We start from the raw sequence: 26,017 nt of genomic DNA, 5'->3' as shown, positions 1-26,017 counted from the left end.
CAAAAAATTCTTAAAATTTCTACCAAGGAGCTTCAAACATGGTTCTACTAAACTGACCTGTTGTAGTTTCTTTCTACATGCGTAGAGTTCATCATTCATCTCAATACACTGTTTGGTTTCATGTTCTCTCTTCTTAGATACCTTACTATACTTTGACAAAACACCCTCATGATCTATGTTTGAAAAAATAGAAACATGAATATAAGCAATGTAACAAATTACAGTCAAAGATATGTTCTTTGAGAACATGCTATAAACAACTATATGATTAGCATGTAGTCATCACTTCTATAATATTTCAGTAAATCCATAACAGCTTTCAGCCTTTCATGTGAAGATTCCTTTGTTTCAAATCAAGTTCTTTAGAAACTTTGACCATTGTGAACATCATAGAAATTGAAATATATGCAACTCTTGAAGAACAGCTACTCGTCATTTCCCACGCAGTTGTAAAATACCTTGAAGATTTGCAAATCTCCACAGAGCTTGAATATCATTCAAGGAAGATTACATGTAGTTTATCAAGAAACCTGATGACATAATTCAAGAAATACAATACTTAATGACTGGAACATACCATGTTGATTAGTTTTGTAGAGTTCTCTCATGCTCATAATCTCTGCAATGTCACTGTTCATAAACCTTGATAGAGGATGTAACACAGTATCTTCTAGCGATGATGAAAGGGTAGAGTGCATTGTGCTAACCTGTAGTTACAACCAAATGAAAATATCATAGCATGTAAACAAGCTCCTCAAATTCTGTAAGACTATTTCATGTTACCATTTCCCCGAAATCACAGGGGTATAAGCTTTTACTGATGCCGGACCAACCCTGCGACATCTCATGAATTATAATTTTATCATCATAAATAAGCATTTGTGAGGAAATAAGAAATCACTCACACAAGGTATTTTTCGAAATGTTATAATACACACAAAATGATTGCTGAAAGACTTTAAATGTACCCTCCAAACGAAACAAGAAAGGCTTGTCTGACTATTAAAGGACAAGTCCACCCCAAATAAATGTTGATTTGAATAAATAGAGAAAAATTAAAAAAAAAAAAAAAAAATTCATCAAAATCGGATGTAGAATAAGTTATGACATTTTAAAGTTTCCCTTATTTTTCACATAATAGTGATATGCACAACTCAGTGACATGCAGATGAGTCGGCCGATGATGTCCATCACTCACTATTTCTTTTGTTTTTTTATTGTTTGAATTATACAATATTTCATTTTTTACAGATTTGACAATAAGGACCAAATTGACTGAACCATATATTATTAAATAATGCCAATTCCACATGTTCAGGGAGGAATTAATAATTGTTTCACTTGAAATAAGGGGAAAATTAGGATATTTCATATAATAAAATACAAAAGAAATAGTGAGTGGGTGACGCCATCAGTCTCCTCATTTGCATACCGACCAGGATGTGCACATAACTATTTTGTGAAATTAAGCGAAACTTTAAAATGTCATAACTTTCTTATTTTACATCCGATTTTGATGAAATTTTCAGTGTTATGTTTGTTGGATTTTTCTCTTTTTATTCAAATCAACTTTCGGTTGTGGTGGACTTGTCCTTTAAAGCAAGAAATTTATCCACATTGTGCTGCACTCGACCCAGGTGAGGTGAATGGGTACCTGGCAGGATTAATTCTTTGAATGCACCAAGCGCCTTTAGCAGCTGGAGTTACTAATATATAGTGCGCCATTGAATAGGAAACTAGATAAATCGGCACCTCATAAATGCTATATCTTATTAAAGTTACTTCCCTCTTTTACATAAAATGTACAGCCTTGTAAAACACAATACGATCTAGGTGTTAGAAACTCCCCTGATTATACCATTTAATTTGATCTATGCAGGAAACACAAGTTATGATTTGCATTATTTTACAAGGATGATAGACAAAAATCATTTTATCAGATTTAAGTATTTGATTACCCCATTAGATTTGTACAGGTCTTTGCCAACCCAGTATGTGGAAAATAGTGCCCACTGCTAATGAACACTGTATCTGTGGTCTGGAAATAGTGAGCGTTCTAACACACACACACACATACCTTTATATATAACCTGCAGCTTATATCACACATTATTGAGTATGTTTGGTCCTCAACCCTGCTATTATATCAGGGTTGATTTATATTATATCACCAGCAACAGGTGCATCATATGTGAAATACACCTTCACGAGGGCGACACTTTCACCAGCAACTCTACCAGCCTGTCTCACCAAATCAAGGGCAACATCACATGCACTACCACTAATGTTGTATATCTCATCACTTGCAGAGTTTGTAGGGTACAATACATAGGGGAAACCAAGACCACACTCAAGAAACGATTCTACGGGCACAGATCCACCGTCAACACAGCAAAGCTGGACACTCCAGTTGGCCGCCATTTTAACCTCCCCAACCACTCCATCACTGACATGATGCTACAGGGCATCGAATCTTTAGGTACCCGTCCAGACTCAGTCCGTACTAGCAGAGAGAAGCTCTGGATGAGACGACTTCGCACCACCCAACCTCATGGCCTGAACATCCAAGAGGGGAACGACTGATTATTCTTTCCTATCCACTTTCAATTTATATATACATATAATTTTTCCCCTCAGCTCTTTTGAATAGTTACATTATAGTTTCTTCCTCTACTTTCCTCCCATATCTCATACAAGCTCAGCTCAAATTTTTCCTTCCTTATTCAGGCGATATAATAATTATTATACATATATATTTTTTTTTTCTCCACTCACCTCTTTTAGATTTACCACATTTGCTTATTTACATGTATACTATGGTTTCTTCATAATACACCCCCTCTCTTCTATATTTGCTTTTACCTTTTTAGGCAATTTGCTTCCTCTCTTTCACATATAGTATATACTGGTTTTTTTTTTCTTTTTCTTTTTTTTTCCCTACTATATAGTCTTATGTTTTTTTCCCGTCACACCTAGCGGATTACAACATCAGTTACACCATATGTGTATTTATATATTTTTTCATATACATTTCTTTTTTTGGATATATTTATATACATATCACTTATAGATACATATTTACACTTACCTTCTTTTCTTAGTTTGTTTAATGCTTTATCATATATACTTATATGTATTTTGCACATTATCAGTTGTTCCCCATTCTTTTCCCTTTTTTTTCCCCCCACTCTTATGCACCAGTTTATTATGCCTTTATTTTTAACCTGTTTGACCCACCTCTCACCAATTCTCTTGTTATTCATCCCTCTATCACTGTTTTGTTCCAGATCCTGTTTGATGTTGCCTGCCTCATTATCTTAATCCCTCTTGGCTTGAGGTCTTTTACTGGCCTTACTTACACTAACTTCCCTTTGTGTGTGCCTACTCCTTTTCTTTCATCCCCTTCACTAACCAAATTGGTCTTCTCTACTCACTAATGCCCCTTTTGTCTCCTTGTTTCTAGTGTTGCTGTAGCTTGTTTGTGGTCTATATTATGGTTGTTCCACTTTATATGTTTGTCATTTTGCCTCCGACGAAGATTCTGCTAGGATCGAAAGCTTAGGCCCCTTTTTGACTTTCTAATTATATCAAAACATCAAATTTCAAGCATTCTTGTGTGAGATAACATATCATAGACCTAACATCTATTTTGCTGAAGATTCAATGTCATATTTTGATATTACTCTCATATTGTGTATCCATAGTCATACTCACCTGGTCAACATTACCAGCAAACTGTTTCAGGGTAGACACAAGAATGCTGTCATCTCTTCCAAGCTCAAACTTCTATAGATATATGTCAAAGAAAAAAAAGAGAATATATGTATCTACTGGATATCTAATGAGCTGTTTACTTTTGGTGAAAATTTAGACTCCTTCAAACTTTTCAAGTTTTATCTTATTTTTACCATATACAGGGTTTGAAGTTATCCTTGTTTTTTTCAAATTGGCAGAAAAAATAAATAATAAATAATATGAAAGTCTGAAAATATGTGGAAGTTTTACTGCATATATAAAGCCACCATGTTATTTTGGGATTAATGCTTTTAGCAGGGAATTTTACTACCTCTTTCTATACTCTACAACAAACTAACATACCTTTTGGATACTTACCCATGATTCAAATTCTCCAAGCTTTGTGGAAAGTGCTTGAGTAGCATTTTTTAGTGCATTCTGAAAAAAAAGAAGGGAGAGACATGCCATACAAAAATCGATTTTGAAAAAGGAGTTATAGTTACATTCACAAACAAATATCTTAATATTTTATGATACTGATTTATAATTGTCTTCTTAAGTGGGAAATGAAAATGAACTTTAATTCAAATTACACTTGCCAACAATTACAATCACTTAACAGGTTACGAAACAATGCTCAATTCTATATTAAGCTGAAAACTATAATCACTAAGATTTGGAAGGAACAAATATTATTCTGCACTTACCTGGCAGTCCACAACATTTTTACAAACATCTAAGAGTCCCTTCATATAGCCACTCAGCTGTACAGCATCCGTCTCAAATAGCTTTAGCAAAGATCGTGCCTGAATACAGGACAAAACATGGAGATAATACATTCAACTAAAGAACAAACAGAAGAGTAGTTTTGATAAAATAGCCTTAAAGACGGACATACTGAAGCTTTTTGACATGCACTCGTCGGAGTAAAATCGCATGAATGACTAAAACGCTAGAGCAAAACAATATATAATAGAACCGAAGCTACACAATGGACGCTAAATGGCGAGCTGTGATTGGCTGTCAAGTTAACAAGTTAGGCTTGGTACCAGCCGTATATTGAAGCGAAGCAACTAGAATAACGCAAGGGTTCTTACGAACTCCTTCTGGCAGCACAGAATCGGGTCTGTTAGCTGGATATACGCTGCCTCGAGCATGCGCAAATGAGTGAAACTCCTTGCTCGGCTAAGCACCTTAAACCAAGATGAACAGTGTTGTTCAGCGCATGCTTGGTTGCTCAGCAAGTGGCTAGCAATAGCCGAACTACTACCACATGTCTGTCGCAGTACTAGCGGTATGTTTTCTGCATGTAGGTGGAGGTTGTGAACGCGCGCTAATTTGACAATTTCTGATAGAGGCAGGCACACGTTGGCTAATGCAGTCTGCTAAACATTGGGTTGTACGCCCTATGTACCGAGCTTCACATCGGCATTTAAACTCGTAAATAATATTACTGCCGTGATTGTGATTTTTTTTTTGCAGGGTCGACCCCCCCGACTTTCAACCCGTTTCGCAGCTCTTGAATGATCTCCGCCCATCTTCGGCGGATGTCAAAAAAGTTAGCCGCCACTTTCCAAAAATTCAGAATCCACCCCTGAATTCTAAGGCGTCTACAATAAGTTTGTGTTTAAGTCATTTGTTATTATTATGAAATTATGAGACATTGTGTGTGGAATATTAAAAAATAAAATAACGTCATAAAATGAAACTTGTCACATCATGCATCTCTTGATACTACATGCCTAAATTAACATATTTTCTTTTCAATTCTTGAATACTAGTTTATTTTGAGGTAAACAGAAAATGAAAATATATTACAAAGACTATTTCAAGCAATTTCCTCAAGCATTATAATAAATATTTATAATCACGTATTAAATTTTAGTATTTGTTAAATAATAATTTTTATCTATAAATTGTTCTTCAAAACGACAGTTTTTAACATCGCTAATCGGATGTACGTCATAACGAAGCAGTTCAAGGGTCAGGCCTATTGTATTTGCTTTGTTGACAAATGGATCGAGGGATCTACACTAGATCGGTCTGGTAAGAAACCTTAAAATTTTCACATTTTTATTAACCAATTTTTTGAGCCTTCATACGCATTAGACGTTTGAAGGGTCAAATATCAATAAAATTCACACTTATAAACCGATTTCACCCTGTAAATATGGATTTCCTAGGGAAATCCATCTGTTTTGGTCAGTCTCTTATACATGGCAAGCGGTTCAAGGCTCCATGATGGAGAAGTATATGTCAAAATATTTAAAAAATCATCATGGAGTCCTAAAGGCTAATTCACACCCGCACTGAACATAGCGGTGAGGCACGCTAACACACAATGCTAGCACCAGTTTTTTTGTTAGACGTCTTCCACCATGCTGCGGGACTCAAACCCATGCACGTTGAGATCTACGATTTTATCCGGAACAGGCGCTCTAACCGACTGAGCTACGCTGCCTCCCGTTACGAAGGGGACGGCATTTTCATATCTCTCGTGCATGAAATATCTGATCATACCATGTGGTATGATCAGATTGTGGATTGAAAGAGTCACCATGAGTGTATTACATGATAAGGGTAAGAATGACAAGTTGAGTTACAGGCGCGATATAATAAGAGATCATTGAATCTAACATCAGTGGACGGACATGGTAACGTCTCAATACTAGTTTTTCAAACGGCCATATTTCTGAAACGTAAAACATATCAACAATTTATTTGGAATTAGACTATCAACAAACATACACATCAGACTTCTTTATGGTAATCCAACTTCATCACATTTGTTTTTAAGTTTGTTTTATTCCATTTTTTTATTATATGGCAAGTTCCGCCAAGTCTGCGCAGTCCCCCTTGTCTGCGCACACGCGTATCGGCGCGATTCTAGTAAAAGAAGATACGCAACGAACACAAACTTTACACATGCAACACATAGACAGATATTCATTAAAAAATCCGACTCAAAATGGTGGAAATATAATGAATTTTGGGCATTTCATGTGACGGCCTCAAAATGCAGCCTTTCTCATCAAAATACCCGAATCGTGTGCAAAGTGAATGGGTGTGCAGACATGGGGTATCATTTTTTTTTCAATCTGAAAATGACTGCCCGAGGTTTTTTCAAAGAAAATCCTATAGGCCTATTTCTTTCATTTTTTTCAAATTTTAAGGAGATATTTGGTACACTTACTCATGATAATATAAGGAACATTATTAACAGAAAGATTTTGTGAAATAAAAAGAAGTTCATGTTAAATTTCAACTCAAATCGTTAGGTGCGCAGACTTGGGGACCACCATCATATACCGTATGGGTACTAGTATTCAACCCGGCATAATTCAAAGATTTTGACATATTCCCCAAAATATTTAGAAATAGGGAATTTATCTTAATTTCACACCTTTGTTATTTCCAGGGTAATCTGTTGTCGATATTTTCTTTGTCAATCTGTCGACTGTGTGCGCGGAGGATCGAATTATGCGGCGATGGCCTTTTGCACTGAATGGTACTAGTATTCAACCTAGTGAGGATTGATAGCAAATCTCAAAAGGGTTTAGCTTGCTAAATTAGATCTAGATCTATGTAAGTCTCTGGCTTTGATTAATTCCCTGTTTGGTCTCATCTCAAATGGTCTAGTCCATAGTCGGATGGGACAAGGGCAGATTGAGAGACAGGGCCATCTTTCATCGCTAGGTTGAATACTAGTGCCGACGGGTTGAATACTAGTACCAAAATCCGCCGCCGTATAATTCGATCGCCCGCGCACAGTCAACTGGTTGAAGAAAAAAATAACGGAAAAAGAATAACCAGCATTTGCTCTTGGAAATAAGACGGGTCTGAAATTCAGGTAAATTCTATATTTCTATATATTTGATGAAACTCTCCAAACGGTTTGAATACTAGTGCCCTTACGGTATTCTGTTTCTCCAAATTTCCTATAATTTATAAATACATTTTTTGTGAGAAATTCATACCGTACTTCAAAAATTCAATCGTGAAATTCTCAACAATGAAAAAACTTTGCATCTTGAAATGAAGTCACTGCTATATCTAACTTACATGACTTGTGAATAATAGTTCACTCATTACAAATTTCCTATGGCGATACTTATTTTTTAGGGAGGGGCTTGATTTTGACCTTGCCGTTTTCTCTCCTTAACCGGAATTAATGGCCCACATATACTTCAATAGATGGGACTGTAATAAACAGCAGGAGCTTGAGTTGATAATCAATTTCCTTAGTTTCTGTGACAATTGTTCAATTTACCTGAGGTGAATCATCTTGAGCGTCCTCGAGACGCAGAAGTTGAATTCCAGGCATTTCGGGTCTCCTCAATTCAATTCCTCGTCGACTTTCTGAAACTTGCCACTCCTTGTCAGTTGTCACAGCTGCTTTTCCATGGAAGGTCAGATGAGGTCATGCTTAATCGTGTCTCATTTGCATTTCCGGGTAAACAATAACTCGGGTCGGGGCTGGTACTCGCCGCGCCACGGCCACGGCCACGGCCGCTCCGGGGCTCGGCGGCCAAGGCAGGCTCCAAAGTGCAAGTGCAAGCTCAGTCAATGTGTCAATGTTCAGGCTCGACGGAGGGATAGTTAGAAGCGAGCAAGCAAGCTCAGCATCATATCATACTCATAGCAAATCATAGTTTTTGACGACTTGATAGTGGTGGCAGTGCAGAGCATGCTGAGCTGGGCAGACCAAGCTTTACCATAAATAATGCTGCGATGTGATTGAGAGACTGAAATCAACTAATTACTTAGACAGGAATAACCGTCGTTTCTGGGGATTTATAACAATTTCTGACATCGCAGTTAATCGGAACAACCAAAATACAGAGACTGAAGCTTTTGGTCTACCAATTACTGATTTATAGCCAGTCGAGTTCCGGGCAGGACTACGGTATTGCAACAGCTTAGTAGTCAGTTTTATTTCCAATTCGTCTAATGCCAATTCGTCCAATTGCCAACTCGTCTACTATCATTTGGTCTACCATCAGTTCGTCCACTCACCACAAGGTCTAATGCCATTCCGTCTAAATAACCAGTTGGTCCAATAGCCAATTGGTCAATATACCATTTGGTCTCGGCCCTGGCCTAAGTCTAACGTTAAATGTTAAATTGTGCAAAGTGAATGAAAATGAAATGGATAAGACCAACTGGTTATGAGACGAAATGTCATAGACGAAATAGTGATTAGATGAAGTGATGATTGGACCAAACGGTAAATGGACCAAATGGTTGTTAGACGAAATGTGGATGGACGGAATGGCATTAGACTACATGAAAGTAGACCATGTGGTGAGTGGACGAGTTGGCAGTAAACGAATTGGCAATTTACCCATGATGTTAATTGCTCCATTCCTAAGTTGAACATGGCATAGGTTCATTATTTTGAATCCTAGTCTGCAATACATCTGATTTAATGTGGTTTCCATCATATCAAGACTTAATTCAATCCAGTGTTGACATTTCTATTGGATTAAAATCCTCCATCATTTCCATTCTCCAATACATTCATTATTTTGAATATGTACATAGATCTAAATGATATTTTTTGCACTTCCACTTCAGTTGTAGCACTTCTTTACTACACTATTTTAAGTAAGACATTTTCATTCCTATTTGGAGAGAGCTCCATGTAAAATATATCTCACAAATGTTCCGCATATATACTGGTCCATATCATAATTAATATAACTATTGTGTTGTAGGCCTAGTAATATTCTTTGTTTAAAATCTCTTAAAAGATACCTTTTTCCTTAATGATAAAGTTTCCTGTTTTTCTTGAATAAAGGTTTGTGATTACTATTGTCTATGCGATTCATATATTGTATGCATGATGGAAGCAATGGATGGAAGACCCTACTTCTTGTTTTCAGCACATCTAAATATCCATAATATCTATCAAGGCAATTTTTTTTACGAGTTGACAGATACTAGTAATAAGGCAAGAAAGCTCTTTATAATATAATTTCCACCAAACTTTCTTTATTTCAGTTAAAGATAACTATTATAATATTTATATTTTCAATTATTTAATTTTCCAGCATCTTCAGAGTCTGTTCCTGTTTTTATTTATTTGATATGTTGTTTGCTCATTTATGAGTGTTACTTAAGCTCATTTTCCTTTTGAACATTTATTTCATAGAACAGACTCTTCATTTGTAACCATTCATCTGCTAACTGTCTGTTGTTGTGTTGTAGTAAATTATAACTTGTCAGTGCTGGCATTTTTCATTTCCCCAAAAAGAAAATATGTCAGTGTTGATAAATTATTCCCCAGAACAGACAGTTAATTCTGTTTATTCTCACATCTTATCCCATTTGATTATCTTGGAGGTATTTATTAGGAGAGTAAAACTTTTTCTCTAATCACCTTTCACCAAGGCTAGTTTTCATAAACTGTTGGATATCATGCAAAAGTGAAAATTCTTGCATTCTTTTGAACACACTGAGAAATGAAAAAAAAAATATTGGACTAAATTGAATGGAAAATAATTACCTGCAGGAATTTTTTGATTCACTATTTATAGAAAGGACTGAACAATTAGGGCACAAAAGCATAAAATTTGGCTTGAATTTGCAAGATTCTATACTTAAGGGAGAATCATCAGGTGGAATTTATACGGTATTGTTCTTGTACTCTACAGAAAGAGCTGAAGCTTGAAACAAAAGAAATTATGAGTAACTTCACACTGAAAATTTGTGAATCTATCGATGAAGGGCCCACTTCATAGTGGCTACTTAATCGCTCAATTTGTTTTCTTTCCAACTCTTGTCAACATTATGTTGTTTCTTTTTTTTTTTTCTTTGTATATATATCTTTGTGTGTGGATTAATGTATTACCCTCTTCCTATGTCTGCAGTCAGGATATTCATTATGAATGATGCTACAAGAAAACAGCTTGAATCCTATCTGGATAAATGTGAATCAGAACTGGATCGGGTCATGAATTTTTGGCTTACAAACTCTCATGATGATGAACATGGGTAAGAGGAATTATTACAATAGAATTTGATCTTTTAGAAAATGTAATCACATCAAGAGTAGACCGTCTGCAAGACTCATTTTTTTTGACACACAGAAGTAGGCTTTCAAAATATAGAGGATCTAGATCTAGCATGAAAGCGTGAGGAAAATATGCAACATTTTGGGGATTCATAGTTTGAAATACATATAAAGTAACCCTTTGGATGTTCTAAAGTCTGTAATCTTCCATTTTGTAGCATTTCTTTTAATTTGATCAATCACTTTCTTGAGATGCTGGACAGGGCTATGATCTTTCCACCTTATTTGCTTTTTATACATGTTTCCCTTCATTATTGGTCACATGCCCTAACCACTGTAATGTATAATACTATACACACATTGTAACTTCCACTCCATTGTAATCTTATAGTTCCAAATTTATGCAATCATTTGGTGTAAAATGAATAACAAGAGAGATCTGATATCATTTTGATTGATTTTCAGATACATTTGGGGACTAATACCATAGGTCCATGCTAATACTACCAAAATTCTCTTTTTTGGGAGTTTGGCAAATTTCCTTCATAGCAAGCATTTTTTAACCTTCATATATTTGGTCATATTTTGTTTGGAAATGTGAGAATTATGCATGTTTTGATCTTCATCTAGGCTGCTCTAGGCATATCAGGATAGATGATCATCGAATTATGGATATTTCTACAATTACATTGATGTTTAATCATTTTTAATACAGTGACATTTCTGAAAAAAGTGAAGTGTATACTAACCTTGTATTGTTTTTCTCACTCTCCCCAACCCCTGTTGAATTTCAGTGGATTCTTTGTGTGTCTTGGAAGGGATGGAAAGGTGTATGATGAAACAAAGTATTGCTGGCTTCAAGGCAGACAGGTAAATCAAAAGTGTTATTGTCATATTTGTAAAAAGAAAAATGCAAATTTTTTAAGACAACCCCCTGAAATATATACCGGTATATATTTTAATGTTGCCACTGGTGAAATCATTGATGGTGATCAAGTAGGGCAGGGAGCTAAAGATAATGAGAAAGAGATGTAAAGAGAACAGAAGAAGGGAGAGAGAGAGGAGGGAGACTATGTTGAAGGTTTGAAATATATTGTTGATAATGATTATAACTGAGACAAGAGTTTTTCAATCAAAGACACTCAATTGTGTGGTATATCTTTTGTGTGGTAAATATACATGATTGTTTTTTGATAATTCAGATAGTATTTTTATAACAATATTTACTTTTACGCTGTAAGACCTTGTACATGTAGAGCTGTTCTACTGATAAGCATGTCATATGACAGTTCATCTTACTTTATCATGCCAATGCATTTTAGTAGCCTTTTTGCACTAAATGTATTTGCAATGACAATGGGAGGAAACGGGCTTCAATTTATCTTTTGTCTTGATATCTTTATAAGGCTCCCAGCAATCAGTTTGAGTGAAACTTTGTAGCAGGACATCATAACTGAAGCGTAAACTATGGTGTCAAAGTCTAAAGATTAATCTACATGTATTTAAAAAGAGGTCTTGTGACATAGACCTGTGACCCAGTTGCCATTGTTTGCTTAAGATGATAAAGCATAATCTGTGTTTTTGAAGATATTATTCCAGTGACTGTACTCTAAGGAGTAATGTGACAAAAATGAAAATATACATTAAATGGAAAGCAACCTACAAGAGTGCATCTAAATGAAAATTAAATGCATAAATAACATAATTAAAGAGGGTATCTATGAACTACTTTGTGCAGGTAGATAGAAGATAATTTAGAGATATACTTATATTGTATCTTGAACACAGCAAGAGAGGGAGAATCTCTAATGCAAGTTGGATAGAATACCATAGTACAGGACCATACAAGTTGACAAATTGCTTCTAGATTTTTTAAAGATGAATTTGAATACATATAGGCCTACATTAATTTTCTGATAAGTATACTCATTTTTATTCTAACTCCTTTTCCAACACATTTTAACATTCATTTTGTTGTCCATTTTTTCGCAGGTTTGGTCATACTGCAAACTGTACAATAACATCCCCAAATATCACACCGAAGAAATACTTAACATTGCTAAAAGAGGTACATTTTAATGATATTTGATACTAATATAATTACCATTACCATTTATTACTTTACTTAATGGAGATATTGTCATTATTTTTGTTGTTGATCTCGTCATTATCATTAATTATGACTTACATTGTACTGTCACATATAGGTCCAAAGCACTTACAGTGAATTCAATTGCATAACTGTTGTTGATAGTCACTTACACAAAAAATTGCAATTTCAGTAGGCTCTACATGAAATGTTATAATCACCCATCTCCACTTTAAATTCTGGATTCCTAGCTAGAAGACATGAGAACCCTTTTTATCAGAGAGATGGTAAAAAGTATTCAGTATAATAGTTTAAAGTATCACACATTGAGTCTTAATACAAACACTTGGGGGCAGGGTAAAAGGCTAGTTAACAATCTTTTTCTTGTCACTTAAAATAAGGAAATAAGGTTATTCTTAGTACCCAGGTTTTGTTTTTTGTGAGCCATTAACATTTCACCAAACAATGATCATACTTGCATTTTGTCTTATACATTATTAGAAACAAAAGTTCTGGCTGTATATGATGAATTGATATAATCGTATCATTCTTCCATATTACTAGTATATAATTCTTAGAAGGCAAATATATTGATTGTTGAATATTTCACCCGGGGGGGCCACTTACATTGACGAGTGGATACCATGCGCGACCAAAAAAACACGTAAAAAGGATGTCTTTTTCAAGATAGGGCACGTTACGTACGTAACGTGATAAGGGTGTCAAAAACACAAAAATAATGAAAAAAGGGTATCTATTTCGCTAGGAAAGTTACGTGTTTAGGGTCAAATTTGCAGGGATGATAAAACAAAATTAAAATGTTTTATAAAGGATGTCCTTTTTGCCCCAACACTACGTGTTTAGAGTCCGTTTTGCACGAGGTGTGTAGCTTGGGGTCGTACTAAACCAAAATTGATGTGTAAAGGTAAACCAACGACCAAAGGACCTGTGACAACAAAATATTCCTGTACTTGTTTAGGGGTTTATTTCAGGGAATACTTGCCAAGAGTATCGTTTTGTTCCCAATACTTGTTAAGGGTAGGGTTTCACACGCCAATACTTGTTAAGGGGTTCATTTTCAGAATACGGAAAATACGTGTTTAGGGTGCTTTTCGAGACCCCATGGTCGCGCATGGTATCCACTCGTCAATGGAAGTGGCCCCCCCCCCCCCCCCGGGATATTTCACCAGTTCATATTTAGATGATTTTTTAACTTGTACACATTGATATACAATTTTATTTTTAAGTACATAAACTGGTGAATATGAAAGTGAACTTGTAAAAAATTGTCAACAATTGATTAAAGTTTATCTTATGAAATTAGTAACTAGAAAGAAACACAAAGAATATCCTTCCATACTACCTGATCAATAATTGGGGCTTCAGCTATAAAAAATTTAGCTAAATCTTTTAAACTTCTTTATATACAGGAGGTGAGTTCTTAATGAAATATGTGAAGAATCCAGAAAACTACAAATGTTTCTTTGCGGTCACCAGAACAGGGGAACCAATAAAGATTCAACGAACCATCTTCAGTGAGTGCTTCTACATGATTGCTATGGCAGAACTGGCAAGAGCAACAGGCGATGCAAAATACAAGGTGAAACAAATCTCATTATAATGATGACTGGATTATGACAGGATATATGTTGTCTCAGTGGCTTGAAAGAGGCAGATATTTTATTCAACATCATAATGTTTAAAATCCTAAAACACACTTCCAGTGCAAGTTAGACTTCTTAATGCTAGTATAACTGAACATATTTGAAATGCTCATGGTTTGCAATATGTCATGAAAATATTTGTACTCTCATTTTTGGCACTTCTGGCTCATATAATTATTCATAACTTCATGAACAGTTTTATGGAACACCCAAAATAGTGGTAATTATTTATTGTCTATTTTTATAAAACAACACCATAAGCAACCTTTTTGGTATGTGGTCATCTTTGCCATTTTGTAAATGATAAAGTTCTCGATTCTCAAAATGTAACATTTTTATATTCATAGAATGCTTTTTATCACACAACCGACTCTTAATAGCATGACAAAATGACCAGTAAATTGGTGACTTGTCTGTTCTTGTTTCAGCTTGGTCAAAATAATTTATTCTTAGCTTTGATATATGCTTATCTAATAATAGACTCATTTACAATGAACATTGTGACATTATGGGAAACCCAGTGAATAGTGAAGGGAAGAGGTGTATTAAAAGTAAACCTTTCAAGCTCCATTGCATAATGGCATAAAATTGTTGAATCAAGCCACCTTATTAATCCATTGAGAAGGGATTATCAGATTGAGCTTAATCTAGGTAGAACCTTTGAATACATACATAATCCTATAAGTCTGTCAAATCTGCCTTTCTTTCTGTAATAGTGACTTTTTGGCTATCTTTGTGAATAAGACTTGAGGGTGTACTGAGTTTTTCCCCTACATATGATGCTCATAATCATGTTGAAATAACATAGATTTATACATACAAGTACAGAGAACAGTGGCTTCAAAGAATTTTTTTATTTGAAAAAGAATGTCGGAGAGACTGTGATGTGATATTCTTTCGAGAGCCAAAAGTGGTGTTGTTTAAATTATTCTGGCAAATTTATTATAATTATGATAATATGAAAAAAAAGATGAAGTATACTGTGGTGATGTGACTAAAAAGTTGTAATTAGAGCTACTTTACTGTATAATCTGTCATGAAAGAGGTACCCTGTTTTTGTAAGTTATTTAAAAGGGGATTAAGACACTGATGTCACCACCTTCTTAAAACTAGTTTAGTGGAAATTAGTTTAACGTGTAATGAGAAATGTTGAAACGATCTTCCAAACCGGTTCGTAAACCACCTCGCGATGTAGTTTTCAAGATCGCTTTTCCTGTTAAACTGGTTTTAGCGTAAGTGAGGACACAACCGTTCTTTGGGAAGCGATCTTCGCACATTTTGAGCGCGCTACTCCACATACTGTGTTTAGAATGCCTTCACTGAGGGCATTCCCATAGCAACAAGATCGCTTTACTTGAAGTGATTTTGCAAACCACTTTTGGGTGATCAAATGCGAATGCCAGCAAAGCGATCTTCCAAACTTGTCTCGTGAACCAGTAAACTAGTTTTAGAAATTGTAATGAGAACGGGGTCTAAGTCAGCTATTTTCTTTATCTTCTACTATTAAAGACTGAAGCGATAGCAATGATGGACCACCTCCAGCACTGGGTGATGGTGGATGACACAACTCTAGGGCGCCCTCGCCTGTCCGGTTCACCTCCAGTTAACACACTAGCAGCAGCTATGATCTTCATCATACTGGTTGAGGAGTTAGCTTGGGATGATGCGGAACTGAGAACAAAGTATGCTCCACTCGAAGAATGGAGTCTCAAACAGACTATGCAGCATATACAGGTTAGAAGGGGAAGTTTGTGAAATTCATTTGGCAAATATGCACAAGTCCAAGAGAGCTGTCCTTACACGTCCCATTTTTCTTTATTTTTCTGGGTCAATATATTTTTAGCATTCCCTCTCAAACTCTTGCTTGAAATGTGACGTTACGGGGTGTGAGAATTTGGATAATGTATTGCCTGCTTGTGTCTTCCCTGATCTAGAGCCCTCTGTAGTAGAATGCTGGTATAGAAAAGAATGTACAATACTATCTGGAAAAAGGTGTGTCGCATATTTTCCATCGCAAATATCAAGATGCCTATTATCTGTTGAGAGTAAATTGCATAGTTTATTCCTCACACAGTAGGGTAAGCTGATTTGTTGCTATAGACTCTGAAATATATTAGGTATATGTAATTTTTGTTTTGCTCGTTAAGTTCTTGCGTGTTCAGAAAATTTGACACACAAGAAATCATCAAATTGCTGTTGGTTTTGCCAATGTTCTTTATAGCTTTCTTCCAAACAGTAACTGCTTAATGTATCTTTCCAATTTTCCTAGAAGCACATTATTATGCTCATTGAATCTTGTTTTGTCACAATTATAATTGATTAAAGAAATCAATTAGTCAATCTTTTAATTTGTAGAATGATGTGTGTAGAATTGTTACATTTTCTTTCACTTTTTTGAGATAGCCATATACATTTATTTGGTTAATATTGTCAATAATGTACTTTATTCTTCTATGTTTTGTCAGAGAAATGGTGAGGTTGTACTGGAAGTTGTTAGTACAGAGGGCAATGAACTTTCCGGTTCTCAAGGACGTGTCATGAATCCAGGTGAGCTTATCCTGCTTTGTACTTTTCTTGTTTAACTGACTGTTATAAGATTTTCTGCTGAATGCCACAAATATGACATTGACCTTTTTGAAGTCCTGATGACTAACTCAAGATAATATCTGTTGATCTATAACAAATTGTTTTCATTTCTTGAGACAATTATGTGTTATCCCTTGCACTGTTGTACATTTAGTGACATTCATAAGATACTTCCCTGCCGTGTTTAGAGCAAGATAGTCCCTGCTCGACATGTCCCCAAAGATGCCCTATTCTCTGGCTCTCTTGTATACCCACCCATGTGTGACATGATACTACTTTATTCATATTAGGTAGGTTTTATGTTTTACACCATTTAAATTGCCCTGAAAAGGGATTATCTTTCTTGGCTAATTTTAGCCAAGAAAGGCCTATGGAATCCACTAACTCAGTAGTCTCATTCCTTATATCATTTTTTCTCACTTTACTTCAACTCTAGATACTGGCTGTCTTTAAATTCCTATTTTGTTGATCACTATGGCATTTCACCATTGAAACAGATGTATTGAGGTGTGGCTTTTTTATCCTTTCTAGGTCATGCTATAGAGACTGGTTGGTTCCTGCTGCAGTTCGCTAAGAAGCGCAATAGACCAGAGCTCCGTGACATTGCCATCTCACAGTTCATGGTCAAGCCCTTCTTGACCGGATGGGACAAGGAAGATGGTGGAATATTCTACTTCTTGGATGCCGATGGTCTCTCTCCCACACAGCTGGAGTGGAATATGAAGTTATGGTGGCCTCATAATGAAGCTCTGATTGCATTCTTGATGGCTTACAGGGATACCAGAGAACAACAGTACCTGGACTACTTCCAGCAGGTCTGGGACTACACCATGAAACATGTAAGGATGAATGGATTTAGAACTACAATTTGTATGTCAAATCTTACGAGTCTCTGCCTGAAACTTTTTGAGGGCAATTTTAGATCCCCAATTCAATAAAAGAAAGGGTTAAAATAAGTTGAAGATTTACCATTGTCTGTTTTTTGAAAGTATATTGGTTAATTGATTTGCTTTAGTAACAATTGTTGAGCAATATACAAATAGCGAATAGGCATGAGTGCGATGGTGCAAGATTTTGCACATGGTGAAAGAAAGATGCTTGGCTAATGCCTTGTTGAATAGAGTGTCTCTTTCTTTCACCGAATGCAAAATGTTGCACCATTGCACGATTAATATTCATTATTTGTGTTGTACAATGCCTCAGAAGTGAGCGAAAATACGAACAATAGTAAATTTTTTCATATGTTAACTTATGAAAATAAAGGAAATTTTAAAAGCAAAAAAAATCAAACGTGCATCTGATCTGCAGCAGCAATGTGCATTCAGCCAGTAAGCCCTACGTGTGTATTGCACTTGCATTTACTAAGCGCTTGCAATGCGTTGAATTGTATTTTTACAGTGACGTTACCTTTTCCTGACCCGTTCAACGGTACATTATAGACCGTACAATTTGCACAGTACGTGTGCAACGGTACGAATGTTTGACATTCAGCCCCCATTTGCTCGCGTACAACAAGTTAAGTAGGCGTTGTACAATTTTAATAATTTAAATAAGTTTATTGCATTGCTGAGTTCAATAATGTGGTATTCATTATCTAATTTATACACTTAACAATATACACAAAAAAGATAATGTTTCATTTTAATGAGGAGGTAAAATGTGCATGAATGTTCAGGTGTATATATTTTAATGTTGGAATCCAAACACATGTTTGTGATGGTCATTTCAGCCCTTTTGATATTCTATATTTAGGTTAGATATTATTTGTGTTCAAAACTTATGTCTTACATGAAAAAAATGAAAAAGCTACTTTTTCAAATGAAAAAGCTACTTTTTCAAATAAAAAAGTGATTTATAGAATTAATTAGTGATTTCTATTACCATGATTGAATGTACTTGCACATGTGCTAGAGACTTAATGGAATTTTATGTTAAATCAGATTAATTGTATGAAGTTTTTGAGCAAAAGTCAAATGAAGATTGCAAACATTGTAGGAATCATATGCACATGTATGCTGAAAATCAAGAACTAAAACTTGCCTTAATATATATATATATTTATATTAGTTTGTAGATCCAGATCATGGAGGATGGTATGGATATTTGTCAAAGCAAGGAGTCGTCAGTCAAGATTTCAAAGGAGGACCTTGGAAAGGTAAATAGACATGGTCACATACTGGGATCTTTAAGTTACATATTTACTATATTGAGGGCATAGAGATACTCAAAGTGAACTAATCCCTTAAAGGGAAATCCAGCCTTGGTCATAAAATGTTGTGTTTGAAAAGAGAAAAATAAAGAAAAAAGAATGGTGAAAGTTTGAAAGAAATCAGACTAGCAATAAGAAAGTAATGGCTGCTTTGATATAAAAAAACCCTAAGACTATGTAGATTTCAGATTGGCAACTGTTAGTAAATTATGACAAGGGTCAAGGACAACTTTCCCATAGGCCATGTGTCAGGGATTTTAAGTACCCATTCCTCTGGGGTAGAGATCTAAATATAACCCAGGTAGTATATTGTTTTATATCCTCATGAAAGAAAAATATAATTAGAAGTAACACTTTTGAAAAAAAATACATATTAGCCATTTTATGTATTGGAGTATGTGGAAGAATAGTCCTTGCCTTACATCACCATGACAATACATATGCGACCAATTTGAAGTCTCCATGGGATGGGTATAGTGATTTCCAATTTTAAAAATTCATAACTTTCTTATTCTTTGTCCGATATTGTTCAAACTTTCACCTATCAACTTGTCTGATTTGTCTTTTACCTCTGAAAATGAGTTTTTATTTGGGTTGGATTCCCCTTTAATGCTTGACACTGTGTTATTGAATTCAATAATTCAAGTCAATATCCAACTAGAATTGCCTTTAGGATTTTCTATCCTTAGATCATTTGCACACATCTTGTGTAGAAATTTATGCCTTCGAAAGGAGCAAGGAAAATAATTCAATAATAAAAAGTAAAGAACTTAGTACTGATATGCTAGACTGGTGTGGAGAGGATGCTTTCATGGTGACACGAAGGGCATTGGCTTTTCCAGACGATGTTTGGCATGGCTGTATGCAGGAATTATTTTATTCCTATGGGTGGAAGGAAAGTATAAAGCTGAGTCAGGAAGCAAAACATCCAATCTGAATACAAGAGCAATTTTTGTGTATTCATGATATGATTAAAGGATCTAATTCAAACCTGTGGTAGAATTTTGTGAATATTTGCATTGCGAAAGTAAAGCTATAAGATATACAATTGCCTTATGTGACTTATTTTTACATCCCTTCTCTCTCTTTCCCTTTCTCTCTCTTCCCCTCTTTATTTCTCTTAACCTCCCCCTGCCTTTCCTGTTTTGTCACTCTACCTATTTCTCTCTATTTCTTTGTTTCATCTGTAGGGTTCTTCCATGTACCTAGATGTCTGTTCATGTGTATTGAGATGCTGAAAGAAATCCTTAAGTAGATCTACCTCAAAAAGAGATGAAACAAGACTACATCTTCAATTTGTGAAGTACTTGCATCTCCTCTTACAGCACTTTGATTTGTTGGGTATTTTCATTGAGAAATTTTGTTTAATGAAAGGGGATATTTGAATATTTGAAGGTTTTAACTAGATCATGTGTCTTAAATGTACACTCATTTTAGAATGAATGAAAGTCACTTGGGTCAAAAAACAATGATTTGGTATGGATTACACAAATGAAAGCACCATTCTGATTGGTTGCTGCTTTGTGTCTTGAACAAAATGCAAATGTAACGATATTCTTGATTGGCCAGTACAATTTAATAATCGATTGAAAATCTTTGTGTTTGACAGAGCCCCAATGACTTCCAGGTGATACTAGGGTGAGTGTTATTAAGAAGGGGCATCTGTCTTTGTTGACTTCTGGGTTATATTTTATTTCAGCCTGGAACCGCCATGGGAAAGTCTTTGCAGACGTGTACTAATTAATTACCCATTGTGGAAGCGAGAAAAGGGCACTCGGGAACATATTCACCACTGTGAAAGTTAAAGGGGAATCCAGCCTTGGCCATTAAATGGTGTGTTGGGAAGGAGAAAAATAAATTAAACAGAATGGTGAAAGTTTGAAAGTAATCGGACAAGCAATAAGAAAGTTATAGCTGCTTTAAAATTGAGATCACTATTCTATGTAGATTTCAAATTGGCAACTGGGTAAGTAAATTATGACAAGGGGCAAAGACAACTTTCCCATAGGCCATGTACTTTATTATCAGGGATTTGTGGTTTTTTCCTAAGTACACATTCCCCTGGGATAGTAATCTAAATATAACCCAGGTAGTATATTGTTTTATGTCCTCATGAAAGAAAAATATGATTTGAAATAAAACTTTTGGGAAAAATTAAATTTTAGCCATAATATGTATTGGAGTACATGGAAGAGTAGTCCTTGCCTTACATCACTATGACATCCCATATGCGGCCAATTTGAAGTCTCCATGGGTATAGTGATTACCAATATTTACAACATTAAAAAATTCATAACTTTCTTGTTCTTTGTCCAATATTGTTCAAACTTTCACCTATCAACTTGTCTGATTTTTCTTTTCCTTATCAAAACAAGTTTTTATTTGGGTTGCATTCCCCTTTAAACATACAACCAGAGTCCCCTGGGCGATTCCTGTGAAAAAGATGTGTAAATGCCAACAGTTACGTTCATCTTTTAAGGATGGCAAAACATTCTTATCAAAGCGTCAAGGATGATTAGGTTCTCTGTGGGATCACACTAATTTTGAAGGGAGGATCGCATCATCTGCGATGTACTGCCATATTTCATTCCTATGTGCATTTATGGTTATTGAATGTGATTCACTAAAGTACTGCGGTGATGTGCATGATCGATAATGCAAATGCAAAGTTTTTAGGTTAGACTTTGTTTAGTTGATGTTTCTCTTAATTAATTTCTCTCCAGTATTATGACTTTCCTTTGTAGTGAAAATTTGATTATTGCTATAATGTACAATAATTTCAACATTCCGATGATGAAATAAGTAGTATTGTGACTATAAAATGATAATATTAAAAAGTGTGTTTTTATATACCGGTATATAACTCTCAGGTCTGTCAAATATGACACTCCAAGGACTACAGAATTGTTGTGATGTGTGCAATGTTTCTCACAAAAATGATTCTAAATGTCTAAATATATTTAATTGAATTTAGAAATCTACTTTTTTATGTCCAGACACTTTTTATATCACTTGCTTATTATGCAGTTATTCTTAGTTTTGATGCTCCTTTCTACATGTGTACTATGTTATCAAACATTTGTGTGTGGTTACCTACATGTTACATATTCTTTTCATGTGAGATATCATGGCATGATATGTCGTAAAGCCATTTATCTTTTAAGTTAATCCAAATATAAAGGAACAATATTGCCTCAATTTACTGAGAGATATCTTTTACGATGGGAGAATAATCATTATTAACCTGAGAATGATAGCTGTTCACTTTATTTTTCAAATTTGTTCTTGATAGTTTATGTGAAGGAGAACTAAATAACCTTACCAAAATTCTGAGCCTTGTCTTACTGCAGATTTTAAGAAGAAAATAATTTTTTTTCCCTTCCAATTCTCAAGTATCTCCACACACAAAACAATAGTGGATCGGGAAGACTGTCTTGAAATCCTCTGTGCGGGAAAACTGAGGACTCTACTTTTGTTAAAGTTACTTATAATAGCCAGTTTGTATTCGGTGTTCTATTTGTCACAAATATTTGAAAGTTATCCATGGACCCTACTCTAGATGACAAAGTACCCAATCTTATAGGCCCGAATTCACAAAGGTGGTTTTAAAACCATCGGTTGAACCCATGGTTTATGCAGATTTCCTGTATAAAATATGCCTATTTACCACGCATATTAAAAAATGTCCATTGCTGATGCACGCTTTTGTCACAGTGCGCCAATTTGACGCCTGTTACCATGGTTGTCCATGCTATGAGTCCACTATTTTGAATTAATGAGTCCACTTTTCAAACAGTGGACTCATTAATAAAATAGCGTACTTAACCATGACAACAGGCGTCAATTTGGCGCAATGTGACAAAAGTGTGCATCAGCATTGAACACTTTTTGATATATGCGGTAAATAAGCATAATTTATACCAGGAAATCTACATAAACCATGGGTTTCAAAACCACCTTTGTGAATTCGGGCCAAAAGGAGTACACTGAACACCAAAGGCAAAAGCTGCAGCATCTGCCTAGATTATAGGTTAGGGAGCATGTTACCAATGTCATGATTCTATGGACAAAGTCAGATGCATCGATTTATTCATCAAAAGTAGGGTATAGATCTGTTTCATTCAACGATGAGGAATTGTAAGGGTTGTTTTAATGGGTGTGGTTGTTTGTGGGGTTTGTTTGGGATCTTTGTGATGGATGGTTGAAGTTAAAAAAATTGTATCTTTGTATTTTAAATTTACTCTTCAATTCTCTATATTTTGTTCAACCTTTATATCCCTGTAATCATGCATTTTGTTGCCATATGATATTTGAACAGTCACTCTGTCATAAGTGCAATTAAAGTTAAATGAGTGTAAAATGTTTTGGATATTAGGAAGTGTATTTACCTCACATGGTTTATATTTTTTCACTCGTGCTTGGAGTAATGTCTACCCTTATATATACAATGAAGAAAAATAGATATGAATGTATATATTTCACCTTGCCTGAAATAAAAATGATATCTATCAGCCTATGCATGCCTTTTCAATATACAATTTACATTGACATAGTACAATTTTGTTGAAAAAAAAACAGTTTTACTATCATAGAAACTAAATGAACTCGGGGTTATATTCATAGAACCATATGCTGCATAAAGTGCCATGAAATAGTTTTGAGAATTCAGCTTGTCAATTTGAGAATATCTTTTGTATTTTTCATAGGAAATGATTGGTAGTCCTGCATTTTTAAGGTGCGTAAATTATTTTTTATTGCTAACTATAAGATGAATCTCTAAGAGTAGATATTATTTGATCTGTAAGGATTTGGAATGGATTAGATGGCTTGGATTAAGATAAATTACAACTCATATAAAGAGTTTGGAATATGATTGATATTTGGTTAAATGGGGAAGTATGCATTGTTTGTATTGATGCTGGCATTAAAAAAATAATTCTTGCCCATAAATTGTGGAGTATTGAAATAATGTAAATCTTACTTCCTCATCATGATTCAACTAGAAAAATCCTTAATGTAAAAAAAAAAGTAAAGGCAATAATCATAAATTGAAACTTTCTTTTGATGATAGCTGGTGTTTGGGAAATATTGAATATTTTATCATGCTGCTAATTTGAGGCATTGAGAATTTGTTTTTCTTTCTCTTTTCAACTTGCTTACTGAAATTGGAATATTATTTGCATTAACTTTTCTAGTAAAGAGTAATAATTGTCAAATTTAAATGTTATATTTAAATAATGGTAATAAAAAATCATTCCATTTATGACTTTTGTAATTTGTACAGTGTATATTGTTTATGTACCTTTTTTTGTTCTCAGACTGTTTTTCTGTTGTTCTACTGGTGAGCTGATATTTTTTATTAGCCAATTTTACCATTCCATTGCTCCATTTTAATCATGTGTGTGTGTGGGTAGGTGGGTGTACATGTGTATGATTATTATGTTATGCATTATTTTTTAACTGCAGGTTACAATATCTCATGCAGTGAAATCTGTCCATAAAGATCACCCAAGTGATTCAACATATGATTTAATGAGCAGGTCTTTGTGTACAGGTACCAGTGATAAATGTTTCAATAGAACTTTATATTTAGACAGGTGGTCACTTATACGAGTTTGACTTTATTTTTTAATAGACCGGTTTACGAATGTAGTCAAATTTATGGATGTTTCTTCCCTCGGGGCCTAGTAACGAGTTATTCCATTAACCTGTACCTAACGATGGTATTTCAAATCAATACTTGGAATCCACTTTGCATACATTAGTTTTTGCTATGTCGGGCAAACCTCGGGCAAGCTTTCTGGTTGTTAGAGGCAACCTTTGTTAAACTGGTATGCATAAAATTTGAATACGTTAGTAAACCGGTCTATTGGGGGAAAACTGATTTTGTTTTATGAAGTAACCTATGACGCAGATTTCCAGACCCTTTTCTCTGAAAAAAAAAGTGAAGATTCTGCTCCCCCAAAATAGGAAAGAAAAAACAGCATCTCATAGGAAAGCGTAGACCAAAAAAAATTGTTTTACTTGAAGATTTTTTCTTTATTGAAATACATTAAAGGAACCGATTAATAAATATCACTTGCTCACAAAGGCTGTTTTTCTTTTATCCCCTGGGTGGTGTTTCACTATATCAACAAAAATAGAAAATTATGATAAAAATTCAGATTTTTCCTGTATAATACAGAAAAGTTGGGAGATCTTATTGATTAATGCGCAGTAGTGTTCGTCCTCTTGGCATAATCTGACCAATGTGGCCATGCCTTTTGTAACACACGCAACTAGGCATTTAAGTGCGACTCTATAAAGTCATACTCAAAATCTTTGTGAAACACTCCCAGATACAGGATCCTGATTGAAACTTTCATCAAGTGGAGACTAGTCATGCACAGATATTTCATTTAGCCCCTTTGTAGGCTGAACATTCAGACCCCTTTATTGTTCCTTGACAAACCAAGAGCTTGTCCCTGCAAACTATTAAAGGGGAATGAGGGGGGGGGGGGGAGCTTTCCCATTATAAACAATAGTAAAACATGAATCTACAAATCAGCAGAGGCAAGATAGATACCGGAACATGTATCCTACACTCCACACCTCTATCTTTCTTGATCTCAACTGGTACAGGTATTTAATTCTCTAGCTTCTCCATTTATTTCCACTTTTCTCCACCATCTATATGTCAACTCCTTCTTTTCTCCATCTCCCTCTCTCCATCTCAACTC

At 35.0% G+C, this 26,017-nt stretch overlaps 2 protein-coding genes across 4 annotated transcripts in view; one reads left to right on the top strand and one right to left on the bottom strand.

Annotated features, from left to right (window-relative positions):
* LOC129255681 (DCC-interacting protein 13-alpha-like) overlaps positions 1–8,190 on the bottom strand; it is a 30,518-nt gene extending 22,328 nt beyond the window's left edge. Inside the window, exons 1-6 of the mRNA XM_064096878.1 lie at positions 8,006–8,190; positions 4,443–4,541; positions 4,114–4,173; positions 3,715–3,786; positions 578–707; positions 58–173 (exon numbers count right to left, since the gene is read on the bottom strand). Coding sequence (XP_063952948.1) covers positions 58–173; positions 578–707; positions 3,715–3,786; positions 4,114–4,173; positions 4,443–4,541; positions 8,006–8,059 — 531 coding nt within the window. The 5' untranslated portion in view covers positions 8,060–8,190. The remainder of the gene's footprint in view (positions 1–57; positions 174–577; positions 708–3,714; positions 3,787–4,113; positions 4,174–4,442; positions 4,542–8,005) is intronic.
* On the top strand, positions 8,191–24,561 carry LOC129257394 (N-acylglucosamine 2-epimerase-like). 3 transcript variants are annotated; one of them, XM_064096879.1, is made up of 10 exons: positions 8,191–8,641; positions 10,608–10,731; positions 11,545–11,620; positions 12,743–12,818; positions 14,270–14,439; positions 16,013–16,237; positions 16,969–17,050; positions 17,621–17,928; positions 19,157–19,244; positions 20,489–24,561. In XM_064096879.1, the coding sequence occupies exons 2-10, from the start codon at positions 10,622–10,624 to the stop codon at positions 20,551–20,553; spliced, it is 1,200 nt and encodes a 399-aa protein (XP_063952949.1). In that variant the 5' UTR covers positions 8,191–8,641; positions 10,608–10,621; the 3' UTR covers positions 20,554–24,561. The 3 variants fall into 3 exon arrangements, with proteins under 3 accessions (XP_063952949.1, XP_063952950.1, XP_063952951.1); XM_064096880.1 differs by having other exon boundaries at positions 8,203–8,660; XM_064096881.1 differs by having other exon boundaries at positions 8,311–8,348.
* The last annotated feature ends 1,456 nt before the right edge of the window (positions 24,562–26,017 follow it).

This window comes from Lytechinus pictus, chromosome 3 (genome assembly GCF_037042905.1).
Source record: "Lytechinus pictus isolate F3 Inbred chromosome 3, Lp3.0, whole genome shotgun sequence".
Classification (NCBI taxonomy): Eukaryota; Metazoa; Echinodermata; class Echinoidea; order Temnopleuroida; family Toxopneustidae; genus Lytechinus; species Lytechinus pictus.
This window is presented reverse-complemented; position numbering and strand designations above follow the sequence as displayed.

Excerpts from the sequence above, each read along its gene's own strand:
- LOC129257394 (XM_064096879.1), top strand. The coding sequence starts at position 10,622 with ATGAATGATGCTACAAGAAAACAGCTTGAATCCTATCTGGATAAATGT. Across the intron at positions 10,732-11,544 it reads TCTCATGATGATGAACATGG|TGGATTCTTTGTGTGTCTTG; the intron begins GTAAGAGGAATT and ends GTTGAATTTCAG. Across the intron at positions 19,245-20,488 it reads CAAAGGAGGACCTTGGAAAG|GGTTCTTCCATGTACCTAGA; the intron begins GTAAATAGACAT and ends TTTCATCTGTAG.